This window comes from Vitis vinifera, chromosome 8 (assembly GCF_030704535.1).
Source record: "Vitis vinifera cultivar Pinot Noir 40024 chromosome 8, ASM3070453v1".
In the NCBI taxonomy this organism is placed as follows: Eukaryota; Viridiplantae; Streptophyta; class Magnoliopsida; order Vitales; family Vitaceae; genus Vitis; species Vitis vinifera.
Window position 1 is genome coordinate 14,025,155 of NC_081812.1, and position 14,799 is coordinate 14,039,953.

General features: G+C 32.8%; 2 protein-coding genes across 2 annotated transcripts; both read left to right on the forward strand.

Annotated features, from left to right (window-relative positions):
• Positions 1–2,030: 2,030 nt before the first annotated feature.
• Positions 2,031–8,868, forward strand: LOC100261834 (synaptotagmin-3). The gene is made up of 12 exons (XM_002276338.5): positions 2,031–2,375; positions 3,465–3,563; positions 3,643–3,693; positions 3,789–3,912; positions 4,254–4,375; positions 4,950–5,051; positions 5,139–5,213; positions 6,464–6,540; positions 6,853–7,102; positions 7,500–7,871; positions 8,160–8,288; positions 8,377–8,868. Exons 1-12 carry the CDS (start codon positions 2,265–2,267, stop codon positions 8,503–8,505), a joined length of 1,641 nt encoding a protein of 546 aa, XP_002276374.2. The 5' UTR covers positions 2,031–2,264; the 3' UTR covers positions 8,506–8,868.
• A 2,668-nt stretch (positions 8,869–11,536) lies between these two features.
• LOC100267025 (large ribosomal subunit protein mL102 (rPPR5)) lies at positions 11,537–14,267 on the forward strand. Its single transcript, XM_002276319.4, has one exon. The coding sequence runs from the start codon at positions 11,772–11,774 to the stop codon at positions 14,061–14,063; it is 2,292 nt and encodes a 763-aa protein (XP_002276355.1). The 5' UTR covers positions 11,537–11,771; the 3' UTR covers positions 14,064–14,267.
• The last annotated feature ends 532 nt before the right edge of the window (positions 14,268–14,799 follow it).

Below are 14,799 nucleotides of genomic sequence, written 5' to 3' on the forward strand. Positions count from 1 at the left end.
TTTAACATTATAAAGTTCCATTTAGTTTTAAGTTCTATTTAGAATTAAGTTAAAAAAAACAAATATCATCTTAGTTTAACTTGATATTTTTGTTTTGTTTTTAGGAGCACATATAAAATTAGAATACAAGTTTACTTATGATAAATATATATATATTCCTCATTTATTATTATACTTAAATTACTTATTACAAATTATAATAGAGGTTAAAAAAAAAATAGGCATTGTTTGGTAACTATTTTTCATAACAGTTCTAAAAAATAATATTTAAGAAAGGTTTTTGAAAATAGTTCTATGATGTTTTGTAAAATAAAAGTTTGTTTGAGAACCTAAAATGTTTTTAATATTTTTAAATATGCTTTAAAAATAATTTTTATATCCACGACTTTATTTTTAATCATTATATATGTTTGTATAATTATTTTTTAAAACAACTCTAAAAAACAAGTTAAAATAATTGAAAATAACTAAAAGATGTTTTATGAAAACACCATATTTTCTGTTTTTAAGAATAAAAAACATAAAACAATTTTTTGTCGTCAAACATGTTTTCTAGTTTTTTTTTATATAAAAAATAGAAAATTATTATTGAAAACAGTTACCAAACAGACGCTTAATTTCCATGAAACCAAAACTCATTCTTATTTCAATTCATCTAATTTTTATTCACCAAATTTTTACTCTTATTTTCATTAGTTATCATAATTATGATAATTGTTTTTATCGTAATTATCTTCCAATTCAAGCAAATTTCTTTCTCAATCAAAGTGGTTACCTCATGTTACTCTATTATGGTATTTAATTATGTTGTTATATATAGAATAGTTGTGATGGCTTGTTACCAAGATTCGAATAGACTTATTTACAAGAGACCTAAAGTTTTTAGTAAGGAATTTTATAAGATAATTTTGTAGGAAAAAGTGAGTTTTGATTCACTAATTTTAAAAAATATGAAAAAATTCTCAAATTTTATAAATTAATTTTATTTTCATCTATTTAAAAATATTTTTAAATACATACATTATTTCATAAATCAGGTAATTATGCCTTGAAATGATCATGTTACTTGTAAGGTTAAAAACATCAATTAATATTTTTTATTTTTACCATGAGAATTAATTTAAAATTAATAAAATAAGAAATTTTAAAAATTAAAAATACAATTAACACTAAAAAACTTTGAAACTAAAAAAATAAAAATAGAATATTAACTTCATTAAAGCATTAGCAGAAAATATAGATATAGAGAAAGAGTAGAAAAAATACAATGGGAGTATATATATATATATATATGTAATTTTAATTCTTTTTTTAAGTATTTTAGTTTTAATTATATTTTAAATTTTTAAAATTTATTTTATTGTTTTTTCAACTAACAAAGTTTTTCATTCAATTTTGTTTAAAAAAAGATGAGAAAATGAGTGAATCCATATAATATGAAATATAAAATCTTTATTAGTTAGAGAATTATAAAGATTTATTTATTAATTAAAAATATTTATTAGTTAGAGAATTATAAAGATTTTATTTATTAATTAAAAGATCAGAAAAAAATTTTCACAAGGATTTATATCTCATAATATATAATAAAATTTTTATAATATATTTATTTGTAAGATAATTTTATTAAATTAAAATAATAAATTAATTTTTTGATAATTTTATTTAATATTATTAACTAAAATGGTATTTCAAAAAAATAATTATCTAACAAAAATGCATATATTTAAATAAATGAAAATAAAAATAATTTATAAAATTTTTAAATTAGTGAGGCAAAATGTAATTTTTTTTTTTTTATTAAAAATAATTTATTGAATTTTAAAATTTAAAATTTTGAATTTTATTCGAATTTTCTATAAACGTCAAAAACAGAGAAGGGCTGTGAATATCAAGTCCACAAATGTTGGATTCCACGGTATGATCTGTATCGTGACTGGTCATGGCAACAGATGAGATGGTTTTATTTGTATTTTATTGGAAGCCTAAAAATGAAATCATTTCATGGGGGCCTTCACGTGTGAACTACGTTGATGAAGCAATAGCCGACAGACAGGCACAATATCGTAATTTCAACGATACACCTACATTGATAACGATACTCTATTTTGTCGGTTTCGAAGGAAGTTTCACTTCGTTACATTGTATTGCCTGTTTTTACCTGTTACATCGCTTTTTTCTTTTTCTTTCTGGTTTTATTTTCTTGTTAATTTGTTCGTTTCCAATTCCCATTTTCTTTCCTGGTCTGTTTGGGTTCCGAGAAAATGGGATTCGTCAGTGCTTTGCTGGGAATTATTGGGTTTGGCGTTGGAATCCCCTTTGGTCTTGTTCTAGGTTATTTCATTTTCATACACAATGAGCCCCAAGATGTAAAGGTAATATCTGTAAGCCCTTCTTCGTAATTTTCTTTTCCGAAACATTTTGATGAACGAACTCTTTGCCTGATGTGGGTATGTTGTTTGATGGCAATGTTCCTCATGTTACATACATTGTCTTTCATGGGTTATTTCTAGTTTCGGTATTAGCTTTGAAGTAAAGTAGTTTACCAGAGTATTCTTGGTATCTGACTGTTCTTTCTGGTCCTGAATTTGATTTACTTTTTCTTTTCTGTTTTGGGATTATGTTGTTTACTGTAAATGGTTTTTTGTTTCCTTTTTCCCCCTTGTTTACTACTTTAGATAAGTATGTCTTGTATTGTTGATTGATCCTTCTGTGATTCTGTCTCCAAATGAAAATACATCACTGTTATTTGCCCTATTCATCCTAGGGCAAACATCAGCTCACAGTCAAATTCCCAATCTAATAGGATGCAAAGGCCTTATATATGTGTATATCGTGGATACACCATTGAACTGGGACAATGTTGTTTGTTTCCTGGCAGCTGTGTGGGTTGTGACAACAATCCTTCTATAGATTCCTTTTGGATTGTGTTTTTCTTTTCCCCCAATCATACAATGAATATGTCATTCGGGTTCGATTTGATAGGATTTTCTGGTTCAATCAATCCCATAATCTCATTATCTAGTTCTTTTTAGTTCCTCCAAAAAAATTTGTGGTGGTGGGGGATTGAGAAATATGCTTGTACTGCCTTTATACCGGGCCTTAAGTGGAGTCAATTTGTTTACTTGTTTCTCTCTTTTTTCTTCCATTTCAGCACTGAGAAGCCCCATGCCTGGCCTTTTTCAATACTAGGCGTTTTGTTTATTTCTTAAAGCTTAGGTGTCCACTGACAGATAATATGACATGTCGGTTGAGTTTATAAATGATGATAGCTGTGGACTCTCTTGTTTGATAGATTCACAATCTGTCCATATAATACAAGATGGTAAAGACAAGTGCACATTGTTTTCAGGATTAGAGTTTTTTTTCCCACTTCTGGGGTCCATACTGTTCCCTACTTCACAGGCATTCTTAGGATTCAGCAGGATTTTTTTAGATGTGAACCTTTTAACCTACATTTGCAGGTTCCAATTATAAGGCCACTTCATGACTTGGATTCGGACTCTTTGCTTGATCTTTTGGATGAGATGCCACTATGGGTGAAGACTCCTGATTATGATCGAGTAAGTACCACCAAGCTTGACTTTTGTGGTATGTAGTCTTTGTATTATTGGGATTGATTTTGCTCATAGAATTCTGCAGGCTGACTGGTTGAACAAGTTTATTTTTGATATGTGGCCTTATCTTGATAAGGTGAAAGATATCCAGAAATGTATTTATTTTTCTTAGATCATTCTGTGGAATATGACTTAAATGATATTGCCAATTTACTCTCGGTTCTTCTGCAGGCTATATGCGGTATAATAAGAAGCACTACAGAACCAATATTTGCTGAGTATATTGGCAAGTTTCAGATAAAATCCATTGATTTTGAGACTCTAAGTCTTGGAACTCTTTCCCCCATAGTTCATGGCAAGTATAGCTCCATCAGTTGAATGGCATTCTACTAATTAGAGGCTCACACAATTTCTAGGGTAGATTCAAGTTTCTTGTGGTATTGTTTCATCTCTATTCTGAATTTTTTAGGTCAAATAATTTAGAAGAATTTTTTTGGCAAAACATCCTTCCAGTTAGAAAATTTTCGGGCATTATGGTAGGATCCAAACACAACCTATGAAAGCAGTGCCAATTGCAGAGCAATGATTAACAAACATTGTTGGGTTTTTTACATTCTCGTGTACCCATTGGATTGGATTGGATTTTTTTCTCTTTTGATTCATTTTATCATGAGATCTTACTTATCAACCTGGCAGGTATTAAAGCACAAGAAACTAATGAAGTTAATGAACTAATTCTTGAGCCTGCAATAAGATGGGCTGGAAATCCCAACATAATTCTGGTGTTGAAACTATTGTCTCTCCGAATCACACTACAGGTTAGAAGAGCTTTTAATCTGCGATCTTCGTCAGTAGATGAAGACTGCCCTCAGAAACCAGATGAGAATAACAAAACTGAATTTCTTCCATTTTCATTTCATGGTATTTGATATGATGATATTTGTGGTCTTCTCCACAGAAATTACACAAGTCATTTCCTTTTCTTGACATGAGGGTTTCATTTGGAATAACTTCTTGCTTTTGACTTTAGCTACCTGAAGACAAAAACATGCTTGTACATGAAGCAACATTATCCTCGTTAAAGCATTTTTTTTTTATTTTTAAAGTCAAAATTCTTTTAATAAAACTACCTAAATATGCATAGAAATTCTTATAAGCTTCAAAAATTAGCTTCCAACAAACCAATCCAAACAGGGCAGTATACAATTACTCAATTGGTTCATTTCAGGATTTGTAAAGGATGAACTCAAAATTTTTATATTTCTGTTTATTTTAAATGATGGGGTATTCAAATACTTAGGACTGCATTTATTTAAGGATTTCAAATTCTATAGCAAAATATAAACAGCTATACAGGACATCTGTTGAAAATGTGATTCTGCTTGTTGTCAGTTAACGGACTTACAAATATCTATGGTGCCTCGAATAGTTTTGAAACCTCTAGTACCAACTTTCCCCTGTTTTGCCAGTGTGGTAGTATCTTTGATGGAGAAGGTAAGTGGCACTGCAATTTTCATTTGAGCTTCTTCTTTCTTTGTTCAAGCTAATTCTTTTGAGTTAATCTTTTTTTTTTTTTGGTAGCCACATGTAGATTTTGGACTAAAACTTTTGGGAGGAGATATTATGGCTATCCCCGGTTTATATCAATTCATTCAGGTTCCATTTCTCTCTCTTTTTCTCTTTCTCCCTGTGTGGAAATGGCAGAATAGATTTACAAATGAAGCTACAAAAGTTGTCACTTATCTCCTAAGTTTCAGTTAAATTCTTTTGTCAACTGAAGTGTATTTTAAAATGTTGTAATTTAAAAAACTTTCGGCCCTAGGTTGACTATTTGTACTGATAATGAAACAGCTAATATGACTATGACTTAATTATAAATTATCGCAGATATATTAATTGTAGCTTAAGCCCGCAAAGCCCTCATCAATCCCACCTACTAATCTAATCTGACTTTTTGTTTTTTTTTTTTTTTGTTAACTTATAGAATTATTTTCAATGTCGTAAGGATTCTGCAAGAAGATATACATGAGCAATTTTAAATGTTTGTATTGCTCCTTGCAAAAGCCGCATTGGGTACAAGTTTGCCACATCAGTTTGCTTGGTCAGTGCTTGAATCAGCGTATATGAATTTCCGTTACTGGTTCAAAATACTGATATATGAAGTGTCTAGAGAGCTATGCACCTTGCTTCAGTCAATTGTTTGAATCTTACAGATAAAAAATAATAAAGAATTTGCCACCCAAAAAAAAGGTATGTCCAGAGCCCAAGGCACTGAGAAATTGGCAAGGCATGACTCTCCACCTTCACATTTAAATCACTTAGAAAGTGAAGCAAAAAGGAGCCTAATGTCTCAATACCGTTGAGGTCCCCATAAATAATTGTGATCATTTTGCCCTGGGGACCTGGCTCAAGTGGCTAAAGAGGTAAGGGTTACCTATAAAAATAAAAAAGGAAATAACCAAGAAAAGGATATGCAAACTTGAATAGTTGGATTATTTATTGATGAAAAAGAAAGGGAAAGAGAAAAGAAACTTGGAGCCTGATGACAAGTTGGAATGTGGACTGTGAAGTGTAGTGTTAGGGTCCCAATTTTTCCCCCCTTTCTGACTTCTTAAGAAAGTTAATTAGGGTTCTGGATTTATGTCTTATGCATGCATAAACACAAATTGATATTCCATTGATTTATTTGTACATATTGATGCCCTGGGTTTTTGAAGTGCATATGGTTGGAAGTCTTTTAATAGCCTACAATATTTGAAGTATAAATTTTATAATTGTGGTGGCTATAAACATTCTTCTTCTTCTTCTTATCTCTTTTGTTAATGTCTTTGTTTTGATTATACTAAGTTTCATATTTTTCTCATAATATTTTAATGTGTTTGTTTACCTTCTTTGTCTGCTAGCAGAAAACTATAAGAAGACAAGTGGCTAGCCTCTACCTCTGGCCCCAAACTCTTGAAATGCCTATTCTTGATGCTCTGGTGTAAGTTTTCAATATGGAATTATGAGCTTTCTCTGTGAAATAATCTTAGTAGTAGTAGAACCAGAAACAGCAGTTTATTCATCATCCTCTTTACATGGTTGGGCAAATTCCACATGTGGGTGCTTTTAGCAATTAGCATTGAGCTCACGAGTCATGACTTGAAATTCAATCAATATGTTCTTGCATATGGGGAAAAGGGTCCAAGAAAAAATACAGAGGTTTTCAATTGTTAGATCTGATTTAGCTTGTAACTTCTAAGGTAGATTAGCATAAAAATATATCCTTCTATTTATTTTCTTTTGATTTTGATAGAGCACCTATCAAGAAGCCTGTGGGGTTATTACATGTAAAGGTTGTACGGGCACGCAAACTCTTGAAGATGGACATCCTTGGAGCATCCGATCCTTATGTTAAACTCAGTCTAAGTGGGGAGAGGCTTCCAGCAAAGAAAACTTCTATTAAGATGAAGACACTGGACCCTGAGTGGAATGAAGATTTCAAATTGATTGTAAAGGACCCAAAATCTCAAGTCCTACAGTTACATGTCTATGATTGGGAAAAGGTTTAAGATATCTTCCTTCTCTCTCATAAATTATTGCACAAACCTAAATAACTAAAATATCTTGCGAAGTCGAAATAATTTTTTTCCGTAGAAGAAACAACATTCACTTAATCCAAAAGCTCTTCCATCATTTTAAGTCGGTGCAGATAGAATCAATTGAAACTCTTGGCTGCATTTGAGAAAAATGGAAAAGTTGAGTCAATCCTACAGAAAATTATTGTTCAGATCAAGTCACATAATAACATACCATGCTTACCATCATGGTTATAGATTCCTTATCCAATTGTACTATACATTTACCATCTTCATTATCCATCTAAAGAAGGGGGAACTGCTAACTTATATTCATCCCGAATAGTGTGTGCAGGTTCATATTTTTCCTGTTCTGAATTCACAGGTAGGGATGCATGACAAGTTGGGAATGCAAGTAGTTCCACTGAGATTGCTCACTCCAAACATGACTAAACAATTTACTCTTGATTTGCTCAAGAACACAAATCCTAACGATCCCCATAACAAGAAGTATAGAGGAAAAATAGTGGTGGAAATGACCTTTAATCCTTTCAAAGAAGACAGTGAAAGATTTAGTGGACTTTTGAATGAACATATGAGGAATGACAGTGGGGGTGAAAGAGCAACTGAAGATGTGCCCTCCTCTGGTGCAGGTTTACTACTAGTTGTGATACAAGGTGCTGAGCATGTTGAAGGGAAGCATCACAACAACCCCTATGCTATCATCCTTTTTAAAGGAGAACGGAAGAATACTAAGGTGAATATTTTCTTTATGGCTGAACCATTTTGAATCTACCTCCAGTCCTCTCCTTAGCTGGTGGGTTGGGAAAGGATGATAGCTGTTAAAGCTGACTGACAATGAAGTGTTATGGTTCCTACTGTCATACATATTAGAATTGGTACATTTTTTTTTTTGAGGTTTTTCTTCAGAATATATGAAAATTTGTGGTTGATCTTTGAATCCTCTTTGTTAATAATATCCAAGATGTTTTTAAAGTGCTATGTTGATTTTGTTAAACTAACAGTTGGAAGTGTTTTTCTCTAGCTAATCAAGAAAACCCGGGATCCATGCTGGAATGAGGAATTCGAATTTATGCTAGAAGAGGCACCAGTAAAGGAGAAGATCCATATTGAAGTCATGAGCAAGAGGAAAGGCTTTGGTTTCAGCTTTAAGGTCAGGACAGTAGGCTCTTACTTTCATCGCTTGAAATTATTGTCTTGTTGAGGAAATTAGGACCTCTAATTTTGGGCATCCTATTTAGGAATCGCTGGGGCATGTTGACATCGATCTCATCGATGTTGTTCACAATGGCCACATTAACAAGAAGTACAATCTCATTCGATCAAAGCATGGAGTAATACATGTCGGACTACGGTGGAAGGTGACTTGAACAATGGAGTCGTACATGTCTGCAGTGCAGGTTGTAATTTGTAAATATCAGTTTGTTTGGGATTTTGCAGTGAAGTCAGCCGAACTCCGCCATCATTTTGAGGGTCATGTAGCCTGTAGGCCTTGGACTGCTCTACACATTTCAAGCTTGGGGGCAAGCTTCTTTATAAGGGCCAAAGCTTTCATTTTCAAGGATGGGCCTGAGATTCAACATGCCATCATTTTTCCTGGGGTTGATAATTGATTCCTGGGCATGGCTTATTTTTATTTATTCATTTATTTTAGGTAAATGTGTTACGTACCATCTATTAAATTAAAGAAACAAATCAAAGAGGGTTTGAAATGATATTATACTTTTGGGTTATCATCATTGTCACTATTAAATAGATGCCCTTCAAAAAAAAAAAAGTGTGTTTGGCAACGTCAAAAACAATTTTTGATGACAATTCTTAAAATTAGTTTTTTAATTATTTTTAAAAATAAAATTGTGTTTGGGAATACAAACATGGGGAATTTTTAAAATTTGTTATGGAATTATGTTTTAGTAAATAACATAAGTAGTCAAAAACATTATGAAATTATTTGTTTCTTTCTCTTTTACTTTCTCTTTCATTTTTTTAAAAGCAATTTCAAATTATTTCAAACCGTTTTTTTTTAACTATTTTTAAACATGGTTTTGTTAAAATTTATATAAATCATAAGTCTTGAAATATATTCACCTAGGACAAACATAATATGTAGATTAAGAAAATGTATACAAAAAAGGTTGAAATTAACTTTGAACTTATCTTAAATGTTTATTTTTTTTTTAGCAAACAAACAGTTCAAATAAAGGATTTTAAATTAGGGTTTGTTGTTGAAAGGAAAAGAGAGAAATCGAGAGAATAAGGAAGAAGAAATGTTGATATAGAAGAGAATAACCAGAGGAAATATTTTAGGTGAATTAAAAAATTTTAAATGGATGTATTAATATGAGTGATTTTGGAGATGACAATAAGACGGGTTGTACCATCCTAATCCGCTCCTATTTATTCAAAATAATTCTCATCTCTATCCTATTAAAAATATTAAACATTGTAGGATGGATATAAAAAATTATCATACCCATCCCGTTTAACTTTTTATTTTTTTTTAATTTTATTAAAATAAATATATTTTATAAATAATTATTTTTTTATTAAAAAGTATTTTATTATTATTCATATATTAAAAATAGAAAAAAAATAAATTAATTTAATTTTATATATAATTAGAGCAGAACATGGCAATATCTAAACCCGTCCTAGGTTTAAAAAAAAAATTTCAAATTCATCCTAAATTGATTTATTTAAAACTTAAATCTGTCCCATTAAGGATAGGATGAAGTGGACATTCGAAAAAACTAATCCCATTGTCATTCCTACTCATGGTAACAGAAATGTTGATATGGATTTCATCATGATGTTTACAATGATCACATCAACAAGAATTACAATGTCATTCGATCGAAGCATGAAGTAATACATGTTGAGTTACGGTGGAAGGTGACTTGGCAAATGTCACAACTCAGCCAGATAAGGTGTAGGTTGTAATTTGTAAATATCGCTTTCTTTGGGATTTTGTAGTCCTTTGATTTGTTAGCATAGCCTTTGGAATCACGTCGTGGAATACTAGATTGGATTAGAAACGTTGGATTTTCCACATCGATTGAGGTGAAAAAGTCTCTATCCTTCGAGCTAGCTTTTATAAAAAATAAATTTGTCTTTTTAAAAAATTATATTTTCAAAAAATGAATTTAACATAAAAAGTAAGTTCGTCTTTTGAAAACACATTTTAATGTAAAAATAAAAATAATAATAAAAAGAGTTGTATTTTTATATTTATTTTCTAAACAACGGCCCAAGCTTCTTTATAAGGGCCCAAGCTTTCATTTTCAAGAATGGGCCTGAGATTCAGAAAGCCATCATTTTTCTTGGGTTTGATTCCTGGTCATGGCTTACTTTTATTTATAGGTAAAAGTAAGATGCATTGAAGAAACAAATCAAAGAGAGTTTTAAATTGATGACATACTTTGGGCCTTTAGAGAACTATTTTCTATTTGAAAGAAAAAAAAATTGTTTCAATAAATATTCTCCCCAAAAAAACCTCAAATATACAAATCCCTCTTTGCTTCTCAATAATAAATCTTAAAACAAAGTCCTTATTCCAAGGTATAATCTTTTATTAAAAACTTGCTTGTTGAAAAAAAAAAATTGAAATAAATTCAAAGTTAATTCCAATATTTCTAAACGTTGTTTTTTAAATTAACATGTTAGAACTAAAACCAATCTGAACATGCCTAAAAAGCATATATCACCAATTTAATTATGCTCAAAATCTTAATAGCATATATGAAATGCATAAATAAAGGAAAAATCGAAACATACTTTCAACCATTTATATTCATTTTGCCCATCATAAAGTCTATACTATAATTTATGATTGTAATAAAAAAAAACGAAAACAAGATCAATGACCATCTTAGAATATTATGAACCAAAATTTTTAGACTTGATGGAAGATTATGAGTTAGATTTTGTTTAGGAAAATCTAACATAACATAATATTATTATAGCTATAATACATGGATATATTTTAGTACTTATGATTTATGTAAATTTTGACAAAAATGTATTGTAAAAGATAGTTAAAAAAAAGCATTTAGAAATTAATTTATAAGTATTTTGCAAGTGAAAATTTTTAAAAAGAAAAAGTGATGGAGAAATGGAAAAAAAAAAAAAAAAAGGATTTTGTGGAATTGGGACCTATAATATCAAATATAGAGAGTATGTCTAGAATTATTGTGAAGAAAAATGTGAGGAAAATAAAATAAAGGAGAAAAAAAAAAGTTTAAATTTAATAAATTATTTTTATATAACTTTTTAAATTCATTTGGTTTATTTTTTAGGATTAAATAATTATAAAGTGTATAAAATTTTAATTAATTTAATATTTCTTTTATTGAAACCAAGACGAGAGAACCATTTTATTTAGCATTTTTATTTTCTTTCTACTGTATTTTCTGCCGAACATAGCCACGGATTCAGTACGTGAACCGTTTGGTTTTGGTTTTTACATTTTAAACCCTAGCCTTGCTTTGGTGCGCCTCTCTCCGTCTCTAAACCCTACACTGCTTCTCACTCTTTCTTTTGTTTCCCAACCAGATCAAAACCCCTGAAACCACCAACGACCTAGGCCCCATTCAGATTCCTCTGAACGACCACTTCTCAGGTCGCCAAACTTGCCTCTATGGCGTACATTTCCGTAACTAAGCTCCATCAATGGAAACCCAGGCTCTTTATTTCTGGGGCTTCAAACCCATCCTCTCTCAACTTCATCCAGTCATTCTCTTCAGTCGATGAATCGATCTCCGCTGGTGATCTGACCTCGAGCCCAATCCCAGAAACTCCCGTTTCTGGTTCACCATCCGAACCCGGAAACTTAACTGCAGCAGAAGCAGGAGAGAAGGCAAGTCCGAGGACCCCAAGAGGTAAGCTTCGAAACCCAGAAAAAATTGAGGATATAATATGTAGAATGATGGCGAACCGGGCCTGGACGACCCGGTTGCAGAACTCGATTCGATCACTGGTACCTCAATTTGATCACTCGCTTGTTTGGAACGTTTTACACGGTTCCCGGAACTCGGATCACGCTCTGCAGTTCTTCCGGTGGGTGGAGCGGGCAGGCTTGTTCCGGCACGACCGAGACACCCATTTAAAGATCATTGAAATATTGGGTCGAGCTTCAAAGCTCAACCATGCTCGGTGTATCCTATTGGATATGCCAAAGAAGGGGGTTGAATGGGATGAGGACTTGTTTGTTTTACTTATTGATAGTTATGGTAAAGCTGGAATTGTTCAGGAGAGTGTTAAGGTTTTTCAGAAAATGAAGGAATTGGGTGTTGAGAGGACAATCAAATCGTATGATGCTTTGTTTAAGGTGATATTACGGCGGGGACGGTATATGATGGCAAAGAGGTACTTTAACGCAATGTTGAATGAAGGAGTGATGCCAACGTGCCACACTTATAATATTATGATATGGGGTTTCTTTTTGTCTTTGAAGGTGGAGACCGCAAATAGATTCTTTGAAGAGATGAAGGAGCGGAGGATTTCACCTGATGTGGTTACATACAACACTATGATTAATGGGTATTATCGTATTAAGAAAATGGAGGAGGCAGAGAAGTTTTTCGTGGAGATGAAAGGGAGGAATATAGAACCTACTGTGATTAGTTATACAACAATGATTAAGGGGTATGTTTCAGTGGGGCGAGTTGATGATGGATTGAGACTGTTTGAGGAGATGAAGTCTTTTGGTATCAAGCCAAATGCTGTAACATATTCAACTTTGTTGCCTGGGCTTTGTGATGGAGAGAAAATGCTTGAGGCACAAAATGTGGTGAAGGAGATGGTGGAGAGATACATTGCTCCTAAAGATAATTCAATCTTCATGAGGTTGATAACATGTCAGTGTAAGGCTGGTCAATTGGATGCAGCTGCAGATGTGCTCAAGGCAATGATTCGGTTGAGTATTCCAACAGAGGCTGGACATTATGGTGTTTTAATTGAGAACTTTTGCAAGTCTGGAGTGTATGATCGAGCAGTGAAGTTGTTGGATAAGCTTATTGAGAAGGAAATCATTTTGAGGCCGCAGAATTCTTTGGAGATGGAATCCAGTGGTTATAACCTGATAATTGAGTACCTCTGCAACAGTGGGCAGACATCAAAGGCAGAAACTCTTTTCCGGCAGTTGATGAAAAAAGGTGTTCAGGATCCTATTGCCTTCAATAATTTGATACGTGGGCATTCAAAAGAAGGTGCTCCTGAATCTGCTTTTGAAATTCTAAAGATCATGGGTAGAAGAGAAGTTCCTAGAGAAGCAGATGCCTACCGGTTGCTCATTGAGAGTTTCTTGAAGAAAGGTGAGCCAGCTGATGCTAAAACGGCGTTGGATGGCATGATTGAGAATGGACACATTCCGGATTCATCACTATTCAGGTCTGTGATGGAAAGTTTGTTTGAAGATGGAAGGATTCAAACCGCAAGCCGAGTGATGAATAATATGGTGGAGAAGGGGGTGAAAGAGAACATGGATTTGGTTGCTAAGATCTTGGAAGCTCTCCTCTTGAGAGGTCATGTTGAGGAAGCCCTTGGACGGATTGATTTACTGATGAATAATGGCTGTGAACCTGATTTTGATGGGCTTTTATCTGTTCTCTGTGCAAAAGGGAAGACCATTGCTGCTCTCAAGTTGTTAGATTTTGGTTTGGAGAGAGATTATAATATAAGCTTTTCAAGCTATGAGAATGTGTTGGATGCTCTTTTAACAGCAGGGAAAACCCTTAATGCGTACTCAATATTGTGTAAGATAATGCAGAAGGGAGGAGCTACTGATTGGAGTAGCTGCAAGGATCTCATCAGGAGCCTCAATGAGGAGGGAAACACAAAGCAAGCAGATATTCTTTCAAGGATGATTAAGGGGGAGGAAAAAGTCCATGGGAGCAAGAAAGGAAAGAAGCAAGCTTCAGTAGTCTCCTGATTTTTGTTCCTTCTGATTTTTCTGCCATTCTTAGGTGAGGATCTATATTCAAACTTTTCTTTAACAATGATGACGAGTATTTCTTTTTGAGCAAAATAAATTGTAAGGAATTCAATGTAATCTGGATTTGTTCACCGTTTTGAATCCGGGTTATGTAATGATGTTTCTTCTAATTGTGAAAAGAACAATATAGTCCATTGACAAGATACATGTCTCTGGAAGAATGTAGTTCTAATATTCAGGGATTGCAAACAGTGGATGGGTTCTGATCCATCTGACAAATTGGAGAACCTAGAGTGCATGAGAGATGGTCAGTGGGTCCAGTGCCACCAGATGTGTTGCAATGGAGCTTGCATCAGTGACTCTGGTCAAGATGATTTGCTGCAAAGTATATAGGCAAGTTTCAGATAAAATCTATTGACTTCGAGACTCTAAGGTGGTGTTTGTTTTTTTGACATACTGCTGAAAGCAATTTACTTCTAGATTCCAAATGATATGTTTTTTTAATCTTTGTTTTGACTTGTAACTTGTTTACAAATATTTTTGACTGAAAAGAGAAAGCCAAATATTTTGGCATCCTTCCTAATGCAAAATGTTAGCTGAAACCCTACCATTCACACGGTCTAACACACAACCCTTTGCTCACTGTCACTGTGAAGTCAAAACCCGACCTTGCTTGCTGTCACTGTGGCTTCACACTGCTGCACTATTTCTGCCCTTCCCGAGGTAGATTTCT